This window comes from Mus caroli, unplaced genomic scaffold (genome assembly GCF_900094665.2).
Source record: "Mus caroli unplaced genomic scaffold, CAROLI_EIJ_v1.1 scaffold_11759_1, whole genome shotgun sequence".
Taxonomy (NCBI): domain Eukaryota; kingdom Metazoa; phylum Chordata; class Mammalia; order Rodentia; family Muridae; genus Mus; species Mus caroli.
The window spans coordinates 1-21164 of NW_018391081.1; the positions used below are offsets into that span (position 1 = coordinate 1).

General features: G+C 43.7%; 1 protein-coding gene across 1 annotated transcript; it reads right to left on the reverse strand.

The window, feature by feature from the left end:
• Positions 1-2899: 2899 nt before the first annotated feature.
• On the reverse strand, positions 2900-18849 carry LOC110288985 (histocompatibility antigen 60b-like; the record flags this gene model as incomplete). The annotated part of the gene is made up of 6 exons (XM_021155202.1): positions 18759-18849; positions 11456-11641; positions 10929-11192; positions 10120-10305; positions 8624-8720; positions 2900-3101 (listed from the first exon to the last, which is right to left on the reverse strand). Coding segments are annotated over exons 1-6 (1026 nt in total), but the record flags the coding sequence as incomplete, so codon positions are not given.
• Positions 18850-21164: the final 2315 nt, after the last annotated feature.

Consider the following 21164-nt stretch of genomic DNA (forward strand, 5'->3'; position numbering starts at 1 on the left):
AGCTGGCGAGTGTCAGCCGACCCTGCGCCCCAGCTGCCCCGGTGCTTTTCTCCTCTGTTCCATTTCTGTTTCCAGGGTCCGTCCATTGGTGAGAGTGGGGTGTTGAAGTCTCCCACTATTATTGTGTGAGTTTCAATGTGTGCTTTGAGCTGTACTAAAGTTTCCTTAATGAATGTGACTGCCCTTGCATTTGGAGCATAGATATTCAGAACCATGAGTTCATCTTGGTAGATTTTACCTTTGATGGGTATGAAGTGCCCCTTGTCTTTTTTGATAACTTTGAGTTGGAAGTCAATTTTATTTGATATTGGAATGGATACTCCAGTTTGTTTCTTCAGACCATTTGTTTGGAAAATTGTTTTCCAGCCTTTCACTCTGAGGTAGTGTCTGTCCTTTTCCCTGAGGTGGGTTTACTCTAAGCAACAAAATGATGTGTCCTGTTTGTGTAGCCAGTCTATTAGTCTATGACTTTTTATTGGGGAATTGAGTCCATTGAGGTTAAGAGAAATTAAAGAAAAGTAATTGTTGCTTCCTGTTATTTTTGTTGTTAAAGTTGGGATTCTGTTCTTGTGGCTGTCTTCTATTAGGTTTTTTGAAGGTATTACTTTCTTGCTTTTTCTAGGGTGTAGTTTCTGTCCTTGTGTTGGTGTTTTCCCTTTATTATCCTTTGAAGGGCTGGATTCATGGAAAGATATTGTGTGAATTTGGTTTTATCATGGAATACTTTGGTTTCTCCATCTATGGTAATTGAGGGTTTGGCTGGGTATAGTAGCCTGGGCTGGCATTTGTGTTTTCTTAGGGTCTATATAACATCTGTCCAGGATCTTCTGGCTTTCATAGTCTCTGGTGAGAAATCTGGTGTAATTCTGTCTTTATTTATTACATTTGTTGTTCTGATTATTATGTGTCTGGAGGAATTTCTTTTCGTTTCAGTCTATTTGGAGTTCTGTAGGCTTCTTGTATGTTCATGGGCATCTCTTTCTTTAGGTTTGGGAAGATTTCTTCTATAATTTTGTTGAAGATATTTGCTAGCCCTTTAAGTCGGAAATCTTCATTCTCATCTACTCCTATTATCTGTAGGTTTGGTCTTCTCATTGTGCCTGGATTTCCTAGATGTTTTGAGTTAGGATCTTTTTGCATTTTGTATTTTGCATTTTCTTTGATTGTTGTGCCCATGTTCTTTATGGAATCTTCTGCACCTGAGATTCTCTCTTCCATCTCTTGTATTCTGGTGCGGATGCTCACATCCTAGATTTCTTTCCTAGGGTTTCTATCTCCAGCGTTGTCTCACTTTGGGCTTTATTTATTGTTTCTACTTCCGTTTTTAGGTCTTGTATGGTTTTGTTCAATTCCATCACCTGTTTGGTTGTGTTTTCCTGTATTTCTTTAGGGACTTCTACCTCTTTAACAGTGTTCTCCTGTATTTCTTTAAGTGAGTTAATAAAGTCCTTTTTGATGTCCTCCACCAGCATCATGAGATATGATTTTAAATCTGAGTCTTGTTTTTCAGGTGTTTTGGGGTCTCCAGGACTGGCTGAGGTGGGAGCTCTGGGTTCTGATGATGGTGAGTGGTCTTGGTTTCTGTTAGTAAGATTCTTACATTTGGCTTTCGCCATCTGGTAATCTCTGGAGTTAGTTATTATAGTTGTCTCTGGTTGGAGTTTGTTCCTACTGTGATTCTGTTAGCCTCTATCAAGAGACCTGGTAGCCTAGATCTCTCCTGAGTTTCAGTGGTCAGAGTACTTTGTGCAGGCAAGCTCTCCTCTTGCAGGGAAGGTGCACAGATATTTGGCATTCGGACCTGGCTCCTGGATGAAGTTGAAGGCCTGAAACAGGGCCTGTCCCAGAAGCTGTGTTGCTTCTGTCTGTCCCAGAAGCTGTGTGACTTCTGCAGTCCGCACTCACCTGCACAGACTAGTCTCAGACGGATCCGGGACACAAGATGGATCCCTTAGGTGCTCTGGCAGAGCCTTCTCGGGTGGGGTGGACACATCTCCTCTGGTGGGGGAGGTGCCCGGATGTCTGGAGCCCGAAATGGTGTCTATCCCAGAAGCTGTGTAACTTCTGTCTGAAGTTCTTATCATACAGATCTTTCACTTCCTTAGTTAGAGTCACACCAAGGTATTTTATATTATTTGTGACTATTGTGAAGGGTGTTGTTTCCCTAATTTCTTTCTCAGCCCATTTATCCTTTGTGTAGAGAAAAGCATTGGAAGTCTAGACTTTTTAAAAATGAAAATTATCTTTTAAAGATCAAAAGTCTCTAACTGTGGGCATCTTTAATTTCCAAAATTTAGTTCAATATCTTTTTATTTCACCAGGGCACAACTTGAGCACCATTGAAATACAAACAAAGCAAAACCCACTTCCACCTGTACGCATTTCAGTATTTAATGTCTGTGATCCACTCACAATCTTCTACATCAACGCAATGTGCTGGGTCTCCACATATGACCTCACATAGCATATAGCTTGTCTTCTAGGCTCCAGCTGCCTTCCCCACATTGCTGAAGCAGTTCTTGCTGGTTCTCCCATTGTACTGGCATCTTCAAACCACTGTTATCTCTTGCTGAAACCGGGCTGCACTCCCATCTACAGCCTCTCTAGGGCTCTTTCATGGAACCTCAGCTTCCCTTCTTGATTCCTTCAATGTTGGGGAATTGACAGCTCCTGATGCTGCACCCTCACTACTGCCCTCTCCTTTCCTTTCACAGTGCTGAGCTTCAGTTGCTCTTTGTGACCCCTCCGTGCCTCAAACCACACCACTTGGGAGACTATGACACAATACCAGTTTCAGCTGGCACCTAGGCCCTGTTTAGAGCACAGCTTCTGTGTGCTGACTCTCAGGAAACCCTTCATAGAATATTTCCCTCAGTGATCTTGGTCTCTTCTTACTCACCGCTGATGCTTCAGCCCCAGGGACAGCACTCACTGTCCAAGCAAAGCAAAAGTTTGCTCTACTTTTCTGATTCTTCGGCTCCAGGTGGTCAGATACCACAGATTCTTTGCCCAAATGATTTAGTAGAGTTTTTGCTTCCCTCAGAAACTTCACAAGCCAGGCCTCCATCATCTGAGATGTGCTCAGTAGCTTCTCTTCCAAGCTGTTACAGAACAGCAGCTCACTGAGCTCTCAATACTCAGTGACTTTTTTGGCTTAAAGTTTCAAAACTGTTCCCCAATTCTTCCCCACAGTGTGTCATCAGGTCTGTGGCAGCAATGCCCAATAACCCTGTACTAATTTCTGTTCTAGTTGGAGTTACTGCTGCTGTGATGAAACACCATGACCAAAGCACGTTGGGAATGCAAAGGTTTATTTGGCTTAGAATTCTACATTACAGTCTATCACTGAAGGAAGTCAGGACAGGACCTCAAGCAGAAACTGAAACTGAGTCCAGGGTGCAGGAGAAGGGGGAGGGAGAAGGGTGCTGCTTACTCCCTTGCTCCCCTTTGCTAACTCAGTCTGCTTTCTTACAGACCTCAGGACCACCATTCCAGTGGGGGTCTGATCAACAATAGCTGGGCCCTTCCACATCTATTATTAAATAAGTCAGTGCCTTATAGGATTGCCTTCAACTCAATATTATAAAAGCATTTTTTTTAGTAGAAATTCCCTCCATTCTAACAAGTCCAGCTTGTGAGCAATTGACATAAAACTCACCAGCACAGCCTCAGAGCTGACTTGTAGTCCATTTTAGGTTGCAGGTTTCCAGAGTACATGTTTGATGTCAATCTGCCAATCCATAGGCTCAGTTAATCTCTGCAGAGAAGCTAAGTTTCTGTGCCATTGTCCAGGAGGGTCCTTCTCTTAGGATGCCCAGAAAGGAGGCATGGTTCATGAGCACTGGCATCTCAGTGGGTACTTTCAGTCTCAGTGTTACTTCTTGGGTGGGGCCAGCTCTGTCTGTTGACCATAGTGCCTTCTAACTCACCACAGGCTATATTCTCAAAAACAGGCTAGATTTGATGTTCAGACTATCCGACAGAAGACACTTATTTTCTTTGAAACACAGTTTTTCTTTAGTATCCATTCTCAAACTGAGAGCACTGTCTTCATGTTGGCATACCATCTGTACCTGCAATCACACCTCTCTGATCACGATTCAGGAAAGGATTCTCTAATCCTTACGACTAAGCCTTCCTAGCTGTGTGAAAGGATCCTCAGGTGTGAGAGAACTGCCTTGTGTAACACTGCAGATCCTCCCACTAAGGCCTGCTCAAACTCTGGCTTCTTTGCCACCAGCCTCCCTCTGCTTGACACTTCTTTCCATCCTCCCACCCTTGGACCTCCCTTTATACTTTCTCCCTCCCCTCTCAGTCTCAGCCTGCAGGTTACACTCATACACTCCTTCTGCTGCCTAGATGTGGGCTTTCCCTCACCCTTGCTGTGGAACATTGTAGAGGTATTTAGGGAACAATTAGAAGCTGTCCTTCCTCCCTGAAATATCTCCTGCCAATACTAAAAAAGGCTTTCTTCTCTAACCCAAGTCACTCTAAGAGGCTTCACTTCATTCCTTGACTTCACTCTCTCCTTTCCAAGGTTCTACATGAGCTCTATGCTGAGTCTCCCACTTTTCACCTTGTCCCTACTCAGGGTGCACTTTGATGAAAACTAATCATGGTATGTGGTCTTCATGTTTCCTCTTACAGTGCTGAGAGATGCTTCCATGTGTAAAAAGGGAAAACCATTCCTCAAATGGGTAAAAGATACTTTTTTTCTGGAGACAAACTTGAAAGGCTATGGCCAATCTATCAAGACCACAGATTTAGGTGACCCACAATTTTACCTGGCAGCAAGTTTATGAACTTTTAATAGAAAGACACAAGGAAGTCATGAATGAATTATCTTTGAAGTACATAGGTGGTTACATCAGGCTGATGGGTTACAGACAGGCTGGGAAACTCCAACTGTGGGCCTCAAATGTTATCTGATAAAATTCTTAGCTACTGGGTTAGGGAAATCTCGAAGGTCTGTTCATAAAGTCTAAGGATGTATCTAATAGACACAAGAATGTTAGGTCACATAAGAAGGAAGGCAATAAGTGGATGCTAAGCGGGCTAAAGTCAGCCCAAGACAATATATCTTGGGACCTATGGCATTCCAGCTTCTCCCATCTTTGAAGATCTACTTAGTGAGTAACTTTTTAGGTTGAGGACTTTCTGTAAACTCTTGTTCACATATGAAATGTTTTGAGTGTGTGTGTGTGTGTGTGTGTGTGTGTGTGTAAGTATTGGTTTGTGGCCAGGCACAGCTGTACCCTCAGTATTTGATTTGATGTATCTGTTTTCCACCTTCAGATAGATGCTATGTGGGAATGTTTACATAATAATATCCCACCCCCTCACCCCCCAAGCATTTAACTAAAGTTGGCTGATAAGGAAGCAAGAGAATATGCAAGCTTAGTTAAAATTTCCTTTAATTCATGAGATGCAAGCAAATCTAACATTGCACAGTTTAAATTTGTGAAGAAAAAAGGAAATATCAGCATTATATGAGCAATGTCTCCAGGTTATTGAAGCTGGGTATGAAAAGGCACATTAACCAATGACACTGTAATACTTGATAAGGTTGTACATCTAAACCCACTTGTGAAACACAAAACATGGGAAGGTTTGCTGTGTTCAGGTTTTATACCTTCCAGGAAAACAAGAAGCCAAAATTACAACAGGATTTAATCTGAGGTCCTTATGTCAGGTTATGAAGCCCTCTGGAATTTCTTCTCATCCTCAATTACTATTGTCATACCTCTTGCCTGTCCTGAAACTTCCAAAGGATGGTTTCCCCTTTAATCACTGAGGATTACAATTCTTTATTCCTGCTTAAAATATATTCCGTGTTTTATTCTGCGGTGTCTTTAGCTGGTATCACTTAATCTTTCAGTGGGATTTATATCCTTTAGATTAGAAGCCACTGAGATAGAGATAGCATTGTGGCAGGGATATCCATCTCTACCATCGACACCAACACCTATCTGTCAGCACTGAGGACCACTTGACCTCTGAGTGATGTCAGAGGCTGACCCTCAACCTCATGCAACAACCACCCTTCCCCTCTGCAAAATTTAGGTCGATCCCTTCTTAAGTTTTACGGTCTTATGACACTATGAGAACTCAGCAGTCCAGACAGCGCTCTCAATATTCCATTCTCAGCAGTAGAGCCATTCCAAAAGGATGCATCTGCATCATTTTTCCATGACATGATCTGCCCATCTTTCAGGACAGCAATACACACTCAAAGGGTCCCTCCCTTTAAAATAAAATCAAAATATTCTCTTTTATCAACCATAATTACTGCTTGGAGTCTCACTCAGTTCCTTATGATGCCTCACACAATTAGAAGGTGAATCCTTCCCCATCCTGGAACTAAAGGCGAGTAGTTGAATAGGAGTTGTATGAAAACTATTAGCTAAGAAGACGTGAGCTGTTTCCCTCTTACCTATTCAAATACGAACATAAAAATGGCCCAGAAAAGAAGGCCAGGCAATATTGCATAACTAGTATTAAAAACACTCATTCCCTCTCAGGAAGATTGCCTCTGGAGAAGTCACTAAGTGTGTTTGGGTCCACAGTGTCTATCTTTATTGTGTGTGTATATACACAAGTGTGCATGCTCGTTCATATATTCATACGTATGTAGACTACACATTACTTTTGGATGTCTCTCCTCAGGATGCCCTGTACACTGTGTTTTGAGTCAGTCCGTACTGGAAGTCACCAATTCAGCTATGCAGGCTGAGGAGGAAGCCTCAGAGATGCACTTCTCTCCTGCTGTCCCCTGCACTGGGATGACAAGCATGTGCCACCACAGTGTGCATGGGTTCTGAAGAGGACACTCAGGTCCTCATGCTTGTAAGGGACAAGCACTATGTGACTGAGATGTCTCTTTGTCCCTTGCTCCTTACTAAAGTGTATATATAATATTCAGTCGCTGAATGTGACATTTCTATGCCTATGCCACGTCCCCGGTAGTTCCTGGCATGGCAGTGCTGACTAGTCTAGGACTGTCACTGTCACATGTTCATATTTGGGCTCTATGGTTCTGTGTATCCATAGAGGCAGCACCTTGTGAGGATTTAGCATTTCCTTAGTCTGTTATTCCTCTTTCTTATGGACGTTAACATTTCTCTTAGTTTTCTAAGAGTATAAATTCGTACTGTAGTATAGCAATATACTCATCGTATGCACTAATAATCATAGATGTGTGATCTGAGGTTTGCTCACTTCTTTTTCTGCTTTGTTATTTATTTTTGCTAACCCACCGCTCCTGAGAGGATGGATGGAAGGCTCCCCTATTCTTAATGCACCATTCAGCTATCACCCTGAACAGTGTGAGGTTACACTGTGGTGCGAGACAGCCACTGGACGAGTGGAGCAAGCTTAGTCTGTGTTGACCAGGTTCTGGTAGGGATGATGAATTTCTTTCAACGTTTCATTTGTTTAAAAACATTGTGGATTTCTGATTTTTTTCAAGTGGACAGTTAACTCACTAGACGGTTATAATATTGTGAGTGAAATCCTGAGTGAGCTATGCCAGGAAAACAGGTGCTCACATTAAATTGTGTCTTCATTTACCAGCTCCATCCAAATCACTGGCTGTCCTTGCCATATATTCCTAATTACCTTTGAAAACTGGCCAACTCCTTGCCCTTTTACTCCAGTCTTAGAAACTATATAAACTCTCAGATCACACATTGTACACCACACAGTTATCATATGTACTTAGATCATAGAATGACTTTAAAGAGTGAATGAGTTGTCAGTAGAGTTCACAGAGACCAAACTGGAGGCAAAGATAGAGGGATTCTAGTCACACAGACTCAATGCAGGTGGTTAGAGGAGCTGTTAAGGAAGCTAGGGGAAAGTTGCACGGCTGCACTAGTCCTCAGACTGAGTGAACTGCAGAGGTAAGGTGGAGGACACCAGGATCCAGCAGGTGAGATGTACACCCACATCAGCATGGAGCAGCAGAGCAACTGACAGACAGTGATTCAAGCAGTATGGATGGAGCTGAAGCCTTAAGATGGCCAGGAGTTCTCTGCTGCAGGTTCCTTGACACACAAAAGGACAGATGGCAAGTTTGTGGAGGCTATGAGCACTTCAGGGTTAGGTGACCACTTCAGTGGTCCAGGTGAGGGTGAGATAAATCCTCAGAGCTGGTAACTGATATGGTTTGATATATTCATGTGCTCATTGTGTTCAACTTATTTTCATAAGAGTGTAGGTGACACATCTTTACATTGGGGATTAATGTAATTACCAGCCTTTCCATCATGGATGGTCCTGGGCTGGTGTGTGTCTGTGTGGAAAATGAGGTGCCATGTCACCCAACATCTGCATTGCCCTCAGAAGGTAGCCAATGGCTGCTTGTAAAACAGAGTCACCCAGGGCAAGTTCTTGTTTTGTACAATGAGGAGTAATTTAGAGCCATTCCCAGCTTGATCTACACAATGCTAACATGTAAGAGTGAGAAAGAAAAGGAACAGAGCAAGAGAAAGTCCCTAAAGCAACAGTCTAGTGCACTCTGATGCACTGGTGTGTGAGGTTCTAACAGCCCCCACTCTCATGGCTTCATAACAGTCTAATCCGAAGACAACAGCACAGATTTCTGAGAAGTCATCAGAAATACGTTTCCTCTGCTGGAGAAGCCACAGGAATGTGTTGAAGAGTCACCTGATTATAGCTGGTAATGAGGACTGCGGAGGAAGAGGAGCAGCAGGGAGCACCTATGAAAAAAGGGGTGTGGATTACTATGTACTCTTGGGCATCACCTGCAGCACCCCACTCTTCTTTTCTCAGACACTCCCCCTCATCACAGACCATGCAACTCGGCTGCTCAATTCTTTTCTCTTTCATTTTCCCTTCTAGATCTTTCTGCTACTATAAGCTGTGGTATGATAATAGTTCAGGTGTTTTTGAAGTTGTGAGTGTACTGAAACAATGATTGTGAATAAAAATAAAACACAGAAAACTTGAAAAATCAGCAAATATGAAAGTCTAGCAAAATATAGCAGTGTTTCTATCTTTGGTGGCCTTTTTACTTTCCTGTCTTGGTTCCTTGTGGGAAAAGCTTCACTTTATTCCCCAAGATGGTCTTTAGCTTAGAATATACTCCACTTCATGCTTGAATTCTTGTGGCAATCCATCTGTCTCACCTTTTCACAAATGAGAATTGTAGGTCTTATAAGAGTTAGAAATTTTTATGCAGCATGTTACTCAAAAATAATAATATTGATTTAAATATCTGATATGTTGCCTGACATTAGATGTATCAACCTATACTTATAAGGAAAAATTTTAGAACATACTAAAATAGTTAATACATTGTCAATCTTCATCACAAGTCTGTATTTCTACTCTAGACTAACAATGACAGCAGTGGGCTCACGGCTCACTTTACCTGCATAGACACAGGTGACTTCAACTTCAGAGAACAGAGACATTGGAATCATAGTTCCACATGCACTGAATTGTGGCTAAGCAGAGTGATCAAGTTAAATGAATAGATTTTGTTGTTTTCTTTGATCTTTTGACAATATATGACTATGCCACCCAGGCTGACCTTGAACTTGGTGATCCTTCTGCATCAGCCTCCTGAGTGCTGGGATTACAGGACTGTCCCACAATGACAACTCCTTGAATAGTCTGCTCATTCTGATCAGTTTGTCATAAGGGCTGTCCTAAGCCATTAGCTACTAATGTACAGACTTGGCCCTAGGTATAAGAAATTTTGCACTGGATCATGCCATTGGCAAAAAGCAAACAGACTTTCATCACAGCCTAAGGGAAGGTTTGTTGGACCTGAGGAGGGATCACCTCATTTCAGCTTTTCTTGTATCTTATTTGGATCCTTGGTCCTTGGGTTCTCTGTCCTCTCCTGAGAAATTTCCTGTTTCATCCTTCCTCTGACCACAGAGGTGTGTGGACTCTGCATACCTCCTATGCCTGATGACATTCATCTCCAACATTACTGTGGAGTTGAGGCTCAGTACTAAGCAGAGGTATCATTTTAGTGGACAACAGCCACTGTGATGGACAGGCTTTGAGACTTTTGGGACCCATATAATACGTCCTTACCCAACTAGTATGACAAAGAAAAAGATGAGAGCCCAATCTGTCCCTTACCTTTTTTTTTCTTCAGCATACACCAAGCGAATATCATGAATAACATTAATCCTCCTATGCATATAATCACGATCCAGGTGACACACAGACCATGGGTGTCAGAATTATGTTGGGGGTTATTCACTGTAGGATGAATCTGAGTGGCATTTGTACACTGGATGGTATCCGGCACCTTTATTGTTGATTCTTTAAAAAAAAATCAGAATAAAATAAGGATATAGCTAAAACAACATACCTCCATCATCAACTCTTTCTCCCTGTGCATCCCAAGGAACTCATGTGGATAACCTTTTTCCCAGACCCTACAGAGAAAGATGAATAGGATGTGTGTGTAAGACATCCTTACACAGTTTATTTGACTCCCGAAGAAAGCACATGTCTAATGAACTATAACGAACTGTGCCATATTTTACTGTGGTTAGAACTTAATGGAAGCTGGCATTATTGGTGTTGTTCAATTGTGCCAGAGAAAGATAATGAGGTCTTCAGAATTGATCTTGGAGTTGGTGGAAGAGCAGCTATAACTGAGAAGAAAAGGCTGGAAGTTTACAGTGATGCACACAGACTTGGGGCTCATTAGCAGGCCATGTAGAGCCTAGGCCACTGGTTAACAGGGAATGAGAAAGACTGGGTCATCACTGGCTCTGCAGACAGGAAGACCACCAATGAATCACTCACCCAGTCTATCAGATTTCCATTATGCACACATGCTCTCATCCAAATGAGGAAGTCATCAAAATTTTCAAGAGAACTGCCATGTCTTTTCCACCCTGTGGTTGTTCCTTGTGACAATCTACCTAACTACTTACTTGGCATTTCTCTAAAGCGTGGCAACAATTTTTTGAGGCAGCTACTGAAATCTACCATGAGGACATTTCTGATAGCTTTTTCTAGGTTCTTGTTCTTCCACTGCTCCATGGCACTGCTGTTATCAGAATGACTCTCTCTCCAGGTCATATTAAGTGGATAAAAGTAGATGCTATGCTGTTCTTCAGTGTTGATGGCCCAGAATCCATCAATGAATTCTCCTTGATTATACTGAGCTTTTGTGGTGACATTCAAGGCATCTTTACCTACAAATGACACACAACATCATCTTCTAACCTTTATAGAACCATCACTCCCCCAATGGTCCAGGCTTTCTCTGCACACTTAGGATCTGTAATCCTTCCCCTTGGCTTGCCATTGCTTACACAATCCATACCATTTAGTTCTAGGTAGGGAAAAATATTCAGCTCTTTTATGCAAATAATTCAGCAACCCTCTTCCTTCATGTGCTCTGCTCTTCCTCTCTTTCATTTATCATGTCTACCTTTGCCTTCTGTCTCATACTTACCTGATTGCAGGTCCCTCATCACTTCTGAAATCTCTGTCAGGTTTTGGGTCAAATCAGCACACATCTTAGTAGCATTTCCCTCATGTGTTTTATCACCAAAATCATGGAGAGTCTTTCCATTCACTGAGCACTGTCCATGTAGAGTACGATAGTTGAAAGTTAATTCACAACTTAGAGAGTCTGTACCTATGATAGATACATGCAGGTGAGGTCCAAAGTGGGAGCAAGGGTCCAGAGGAGTCATGGGTTTCTAGTACTCAGAATCCATCTGACAGGAAATGGGTCAGGAAGAGAAGCCTCTAATCAAGCGCTCCACCAGTTTCCAGATCCTTAATTCTGTGCCATCTTTAACTGTCTTAGGACTGAGCAGTAGGACTGCTCAGATGCACATATGTCACCAGGGAGATTTATCTTATAAGTACTTTGAGTGACTAATATCAAGTACTGAAGTATAAAATATGCCCAATAGCAACCATGTTCCTGGGGATGAAAACCTAGCTGAACACATAGAAGGTAAGGAGGCATCCTAGAACACATGGTACATTCAACATGGAGCCTGGTGTTCAGGAAAGATCCTGGAGTAAGCCTGCAGCTGGGCATGGAAAGGGAGCTGCCAGCTGTGAGCTCAGCATTCATCCCTGCTCCCACTGTACCCTTCACACAACACTGCTGGGCATCAGATCTCAGCTTCTCCGATGCTAAACCACTCACCTAATCCATTCTCAGGGTGAGAGCTCTACCTGTCCATGACCTGCTTGAAGGCCCATCTTTCTCCCCTTCCTTAGGTTCTTTTACCCAGCACACTTATGGCTCCTGGTTTCCCAGACTTTCACTAATAGCCAAAGAGGACACAGTATCCTAGAGCTCTCCTGTTATGCAGACTGCACAAGGAAACAGGCAAGACCTGATGAGGCATTTGCATATTCTGTGCCCTGTATTTGTATGAGCACTTGTACATAAGGTTAAATACTATTTTATTAAAGGAAATCATTAGACGTATACAATGTAATTGAACTTAAAATGCAAAAGAGAAAGAGATGTTAAAAAAAAAAAAACAACCTTTTTCCTCTCTCCTCTCTCCTTCCCCCAAACTTTAGCTGTGAAGTACAGTGATGCAGGTTTGGAGACCCCTTTCCTGTTCCCTTCAGCCAGCTTCCTCTTCCCTTCCTATCTCTGCCCCTGCCTCCTGTTTTCTCCCTACCTCACCCCTACTCTACTTTGCCTGTCCTAACCCACTAAGGCTTGAGTTTCTCCTTGAGTGGCTGGGATTCCGTCTCACTAAGTAGACCCTTACCAGCAGACTTGGTGGAGGAGACCATAAGTACTCTGAAACCCAAGACTAACTTTGGGGTTGTGAACTAAAGTCACAAATTTTCCACTTAGGTAGATTAGGATAAAATATGCATTCGTGATCTGTAAGAAAACCCACTTAGAAGTTTAATTAAAGGAAACTGCTTTGCTAAATGAGGAACAGTGAGTAATGAAGGTGACTTAAAGAAAGCATTCCTGACTTCAAATATTTGCACTAATAAAAAATGATGATGATGATGACGACGGCAAATGTCTTAGAAGGAAGTATTACACACTGATCTCCATATTTTGGTAAGAAAAACATTTTTACAACATCTTACACAATAATACTGATTAGACAAGGTCTCTACGATGCTTGGGACTGGCCAAGAAGACTCGGCAGGCTTGCCAGTGACTCAGAGCTTATTTATTTTTATTGTATTTGCACAGTATTTGCCAGTGCTTCTATCTGTGTACCATGTGCATGCAGGGCCTGTGGAGGTCTGTAGGGGACAATAAAGTTATGCATAGTTGCCTCTTCCCTGCTAGTACTAAGAATAAAAGCACACAGCACCATGCCCATCACTTTTATAGGAGGCCCAAGGATCAGCTCAGGTTCTCATGGTTGTGAAGCTGACAGTGTAAACTCAGCATTCCCCTCATGCTTTGGGCACAAGACTTTTAGTCATCAGCGAACCACCAGAATTCTCTGGAGCTAATGCCCATGTGTTTTAGGAATCTGGTCAGAGGCTAGTCCATGCTACATGAAATACAGAATCTAGAACCTCTAGAACTCATAGTAAAATGTGTATAAAAAGACTCAGAGAAATCCATGTCAAAAGATATGTAATGAGGGCTGGTGAGATGGCTCAGTGGGTAAGAGCACCCGACTGCTCTTCCAAAGGTCCAGAGTTCAAATCCCAGCAACCACATGGTGGCTAACAACCATCCGTAACGAGATCTGGCGTCCTCTTCTGGAGTGTCTGAAGACAGCTACAGTGTACTTACATATAATAAATAAATAAATCTTTAAAAAAAAAAAAAAAGATGTGTAATGAAATTCGTACTGTGGCTTTGTTGGAGTAATTGTACCCAAATCAGAGGAAGCCGGTCACTGGAGCTACCCTGAAGTTTGAAAAACCAGTTTGCAACCCATAGTCTCTGTCCTCTTGTGGCCCTCAGGTAGGGATGTAGAACTCTCAGCTACCATATCTGACTGTGTGCTCTATGCACCCAACCCTGAGGGGGGAAAAAAAAAAAAAGACCAAACCTCTGAGAAGGTAAGCAAGCCCCAATTAAATGGTCACTGTGTCTTAGTTAGGACATTGACTAACTTAGTTAATTGATAACATAGTTATCGTTTTGCTGCTGTGAACAGACATCATGACCAAGGCAACTCTCATAAAGTACAACATTTAAGTGGGGTTGGTTTACAGGTTCAGACGCTCAGTCCATTATCATCAAGGTGGGAATACGGCAGCATCCAGGCAGGCATGGTGCAGGAGGAGGTGAGAGCTCTATATCTTCATCTAAAGGAAGCCAAGAGCAGACTGTCCCTAAGGCAGCTAGGAGAAAGGTCTCAAAGCCCACCCCCACAGTGATACACTTCCTCCAACCAGGCCATACTTGCTCCAACAAGGCCAAACCTCCTAATAGCCAAGCCACTCCCTAGGCCAAGCATATTCAAACCACTACACTAACCAAGATAAAACTTGGTACCTGGAAGTGGGGTATTGCTGTGACAAGCCTGACCAACCTGCTTATGGGCAGAATGTCAACTTTTGAACTTTGAATTAGCAAAGACGTTAAACATTTTTAGCAAAGCGAAATGGGTCATAGGAGTAAGACCATGGAAGTCAGTGGTGCCTAGAGAAATATAGATTAGCACAGCCTGATATAATTGGTTTCAGAGAAGTGTCCTAGAAAATATCTTTGTGATTTTTTTTTTGGAAGAATGTCTTTGCTTTTGGGCTCCGCCCTCCCCTCCCCCGAAAAGAAAAAAAAAAAACTTTCTAAGGCTAAATTGAAGAGTTTAGGATTAATGGCTTTGACAGAAGATATTTCAAGATATCTTGGTATTGACTGTCATGTGGGTGTTAGTGATCACTCTTATGCAGATCTATAATGAAAAGTAGCAAGCTGAGAAAGGAAAAACACAAAAGGTATAGTTTGAGGAGAAAAGGAGCCCCAGGAATAAAGTCCATTACATATGAAAAAGTCCACTACAGATGAAAGCTGCTGTGTCAACCGTGTAAAACTATACAACAGAGGCCAGAGAGATGGCACAGGGCTTAGGGGCACTTGTTGCTGTTGCAGAAGATCTAGATTTATTCCCAGCAACCACATGGTAGTTCTCAAATGCCTGTAACTCCATTTTAGAGGGGCTCCTATGCACTGTCGTAGTTTCCAGGGGCACCAATCACACACATGGTACACGTGCATAATGAAGTTAAGATATTATGCACATAAAATAAAAATATATCTCAAACAATTTAAAAGTGAACCACCTCAAATACCCAGATTGACTTCCTAAGAGGATCAATCAGGCCCCAATAAGTAGAGACCACGCATCTCCACAGCAAATGCTGTGATTTTTTTTCTGTCTCCCGTCACTATTATCCTGGCACTCAGGAACAACCCCTCGATGCTACTGTGAATGTTTACAGTGGTAGTTTAAAGAAAACTCTCAGAGCTTAAGAATAAGGAAGACCAAACTGTAGTTGCTTCAATCCTACATAGAACAGGGAACAAAACAATCACAGGAGATAGAGGGAGAAAGGGACATGGGAGGAAAAAGGAGGAGGAGAGAAAAAAGGGAGCAAGATCGGTCTTTGGAAGGGACAGGAGAGAAGTCCAAAGGATCATTAAATTGAATAGAAGCATGTAGCAGTGGGTAATGAGGAACTGGTCCTAGACTCCAGGGAAGTGAGAGACTCCCAGGACCCAATGGGGATGACATTAGCAAAAATACCCAACAAAGAGGAGATACAACATGTAGAGACCACCTTCAGTAGATTGAAACTGGACCCTGTTGAGGGATGAAGCCACCCACACATCACAAAATTTTTAACCCAGAAATGTTCCTGTACAATGGAAAGACAGGGACAAAAAATGGAACAGAGACTGAAGGAAAGGCCATCAGAGACTGTCTTACCTAGGGTGCCATCTCATCTGCAAACACCAAACCCCTACACTATTGCTGATGCCAAGAAGTACTTGCTGTCAGGAGCCTGGTATGGCTGTTCCCTGAGAGGTTCTACCAGCACTTGAAAAATACAGACGAAGATACTCACAGCCATCCATCAGACTGAGCCCAGGGACCCAAATGGAAGTTCTAGGGGAAGTACTGAAGGAGATGAAGGGGGTTGCAATCCCATAGGAAGAACAATATCAACTAACTGGACCACCCAGTACTCCCAGGACCTAAACCATCAACCAAAGAGTATACATGGAGGGAACCACGGCTCCAGATACACATGGAGCAGAGAATAGCCTTATATCATCAATGGGAAGGGAGGCCCCTGGTCCTGAGGAGGCTTGATGCCCCAGCACAGGGGGCAGTGAGGCATTCTAAAGCAGTGAGGCAGGAGTGGATGAGTGGGTGGAGGAGAACCCTCATAGAGGCAAAGGGGAGAGAAGAGAGGGAGGGTGGAATGAGGGGTTTGTGGAGGTGTAACCAGGAAGGGGGTATCATTTGAAATGTAAATTAATAAAATAATTCATTAAAAGATAAATAAAAATAAAGGAAACTCTCCTGCATAGGCTCTGGTCTTTGACTACCCAGTTGGTAGCAGCTGTTTAGATAGATTAAGGAGGTGTAATCTTACTTAAGGAAGTGGATCATTGGGAATGTGGCTCTGAAACCCAAAAACCTATGCAATTCCCATTTCTCCATCTCTGCATCTTGCTTGAGGTTTATGATGTGAGCTCTCAGATCGCTGTCCCAGCCATCATGCCTGCCTGCTGCTGTGCTCCCTGCTGTGATGGTGATGAACTCTTGTCCCTTTGAAGCTATCTGCCCACAACATCTTCCTTCTTTATGGTGTTTTATCGTAGCTATAGAAAATAACTAATACAGCAATGATGTCAAAACTGAAGTATTTGTAGGTCACAGAGTCTCAGTTATACCTGTTCTTCTCTATTCTTGTAGGTTGAAGGCATTCTGAGATAATACACCCATGAAGAGCAAGACTGGATCTCCTTCTAGTGTTCTATAGCCTGGAACAATCTATCAGCAAGAGGAGTTAAGCCTAGGAAATGGCCCTGGGCAGTTTGTAATTGGAGCATCACCTTGCTTGGGTAGAAGCCAGCCTGGATCCTAGGGTGGTAATGGGCTCTGGGACAGAGTGGCATTTGGTTTGGGGGCTATTGGAAGTACCATCAGGCCTCAGGAAGGCATCATGAGATGAGCTATTTCCCACTAGGGTATTAGATGGACAGATCACAGTCAGACAAGGTATCCAGAATTGAGACACTGATGCAGAAAAATCAACAGGTCACTCATGTGTTGAGAGCTCCCTAGGATGAAGGGACAAGGACTCTTGACTGACAGAGCATCTGGTGTTCTCCAGATGGTTGTAAATCTTATCTCATCTTATCTCACCTAGAAAAAAAGACTGAGGTCAGTTCTCCACCTCTCCCTTGGCAAGCACTTTAGGCTTTAAGGACAGTCCTCTGTGCTCTATGGTATCCAAAGAATGCATTGGACAGCCATGGGGAGACCAAAAGGCCTTTAAACCCAGGACCTCCTTCTGTTATTTCTAGCTGACCCAGATTCACAGGCAGCATAGAACCCAGTGCTGCCTGGGAAAGACGCAGTTATCAGAATACTCTTGAGGACACTCTGGGGGGATGGGCACCAATACTGGTCCATGGGAAACACCCTAATCTAGGTTTGAGGACAAATCTGCTGCTCAGTCATCAGATTGTTGCCTTCTGCCACTGTCACACCAAGTGCAGAACTGAGTAGCTGATGCAGAACTAGAAATAGAGTGAGGCCCACCAGATTGAATAAAAACTTAGTGTCTGACGTTTACAGAACTAAAGAAGCCACTCCTGCCTAATAAACACCATTATCTGATGCTATCTAGCCAGGAGGTAGATTACATGGGGCCTGGGACCAAGGGCAGAGGTTTCCATAGGTCCCCATCCAGAATCATTGCCAGGGGCCTCCAGAGGACAAGGTGTTTCAGCTCCTAATGAGTGGTCTTTGGGCAGGAGATTGCCATCTGCTAGATGAGGGTCTAAAAGACACTCAGTGGATAAGAAAGTGAGGAAGGCTAGAAAGGCAGGGAAGGGAGCAGAGCAGGCTGGTGGCTGAAGAGTCACACAGACACTGAAGCTGAGCCTGGTGGCACACACCTGTAATCCCAGCATTTGGTAGAACACAAGAGACAAGGGATTGTTTCTGATTCTATAGTGAGAGTGGTAGTGTGAAGCCTTGCCTGAAAACAAAACATTGAAGCGAAAGGAGGAAATGAAAAAAACAGGGGTGTAGGGAGTAAAAGTGAGAAAGTGGGTGGTGTGGCTACCTTGTCCCTCAAAGAACCTGTTGTGACCTGCTAGAAGTACCACAGGATGGTGGGAAAGAAAGTTCAAGGACAAAGAGGTCCCTGCATGGGGCTTAGGAGGAATCCAAGGAGAAGGAAGTCTTCAGAGCATAGCCTGCCTGACATTCTAGCATTGTCCCCAGTATATCCAGCCTGGTGACTGGTTTAATCTCCCCGCAGACACCAGGTGTGGGGGGCATCACCAGATGCTTGATTCTGCCGGCTGTGCAATTCATCCATGTAATTCCTCCCACACCATCCCTGCCATAACTTTTTCATGACTTCCTTCTTCAAACCACTGAAGGCCGGGTGGTGTAGAACTATGGAGAGCCAAGGTGCCAAGTCACTGAAGGAAAGAAAGAGAATTCTAGCAGCTTCCCTGTAGCCCAGGTGTGAGCTTCCTGACTTAAACCAGGTCCATGTTCTGTCACTCAACCCCCTCCCTGTAGACACTGAGTACTCACCATCTGGCAGTGTGGTCCCCAGATAGCTCAGCAGAATGAAAAGGCTCAAATTCAGGCAATGGTTGCTCTTGCTGGTGGCTCCCTTTGCCATGGTCTTCCCTCAGACCCTGCTTGCGTATGGTGTGACTGGAGCTGCAGAGAGAATGGGGGATTCCACAGTACCACCCACACAAACACTCCCAGCAGGCAGAGGACACTGCTCAGAGAATTCTGAAGAAAATCCAGGCTGTGGATTTGGCTGGCTGTGAACTGTATGTATGTTTGCTCCAGCCATGCAGGTTCATAGACCATCTTTTCCTATTGGTCTCAGGGAATCTCTCTAGGGACCTGATGCTCTGCTCATCCCTTCCAGGGACCAAGGCCCATGTCACTCCAGGGTTTCTGGGGGTGGTGACTGTTTTGTAAGGCTCCCACACCCCACCATTCCTTCATCTCACTCACCAGCAGCTGGGCCTTTAGAGTCCCTTGGGAACAGAGTAAAGAAACAGAGAATAAAGTGGGTGCCTTCACCTTGATTTGCTGAGGCCTGCAACCAGAGAGTGAGAGAAATTTATACCAGGCCAGTCCCCATCCGGTGCCAGGCCCCATGCACAGCCTCACTTCTGGGCGGTCCTCACTTAGCATGAGCTCACCAAAGTAGGCGGCCCTGAATATTGTCTGTAGGAGTTTCCTCTAGCTTGAGACATGCCCTGTTTCCCTCAGGCCTTCAGACTCCTCTCCCTCACCTCCTCTTTTCTTCTCCATCTTAGACTCTTTCTTTGCCCCTCCAGGTCCCTTCTTCATCATCCCTTGGCACAGATTCACGGATTCTTTCCTGCCCCACTGCTTGCCACTCTCGCCCTCCCCTCATAGCCACGCTCCCTTCACAGACCCATTCCCTTCTAATCTCTCTCTCGATTGAAGATAATTACTCTCTTGTCAGGAAGGAAAATTGAGGTTTTCCCCTTAGCTCTGTGACACTAGAACCATAGACCTTCTAGAAAGTTCTGCAATCAAAAACTTTTTTGCAATTAAATTGTCTTCTGGGGCCTGAAGAGATACCCAGAGGTTGAGAGAACCTGCAACTCTTTTCAGGTACTCAGATCAGATTCCTAGCGCTCACACAACAGCTCCCACCCTCAGGTTTTCTTCTCTTTTGTTTGGTTTCTCTGTGTAGCCCTGGCTGTTCTGGGACTTGCTCTGTAGACCAGACTGGCCTAGAAATCAGAGATTTACTGCCTGTGCCTCTAGAGTGCTGGGGTTCAAAGTATGTGCCACAATGCCTGGGTAATAAAAACTGTCTGTAACTGTAGCTTCAGGGAATTAGATTCAGGCTTCTGGCTGTCATGGGCACTGCACAAACATGATGTAGTCATACACAGGAAAAACACTCATGTACATCAGTCAAAAATGAACGAACCTTTTTCTTTCTGTTGCAGAACAGGCTTCTGCTGGAGAAACGTACAAATCCTTGACAGAACATGTGTGGATCAGGCTTTTTTAGTGTGCTTTTGGCTGTGAACTGTATGTTTGTTAAGGTGTGTGTGTGTGTGTGTGTGTGTGTGTGTGTGTATGTGAGAGAGAGAGAGAGAGAGAGAGAGGTGAATGTCTGTCTGTCTGTCGGTAGTGGGGTGTTGGATGTGTAAATATATAGGACAGAGATTAACTCTGGGTGAAGATTCACTGGTGCCATCCATCTGTGGGTATTTCCAGGTAAAGAACTTGGGATGCTCAGTGCTTGCCTGTGTGGGATGAGCCACAACTAATGACAGCCTCTGTTGAGTCTGACAGACCCCCTATGTAGTCCCCACACACTGGCTTGGGGACTTCCTGCAGGGAACTCAGAGCAGCTGTCCCTCCTGCATGCTGAGGCTGATCTACCTGACTGAGGTGAGCATGTCTCTCCTATGGAAACACTCTGATGAAGCACAGTTAGTCACCTTCTCTGTCCTTTGAGCTTCTTGCTAGAGTGCTCCCAGCTGTGTTCAAGTAGTTGCTTATGTGCCATTTGGTCTGTGGGTCCAGCTGTTAGCTCACAAACATCCACAGCACNGTGGTGTACAGATCTACATATGAACAAATCACTCGTGAGCATACAGTAAAATACATAAATCTAAAACTTAGAAACTATGTTGGCTCTCTGAAGGCCATCATATTTCAGTATGAACATGTTTTCCCCCTCCCCCATGGAGAATACTAACAATTACATACAGTCAATTGATGACTTTGATTAGTATGACAATCAAACAATTATAACAATATTCCTTGTAATCAGTGAACTCAGTATATGTCTCCTGCAATGTCTTGTCTTTGTTGACAGTTTTGCAAACCCAGATCTTCTACAACTTTGGCTGAGTTTTTTTGTAAGTATTTAATTCTTTTTGATGTTACTGACAGTTAAACAGCTCTCTTAATTTTCTGATCATT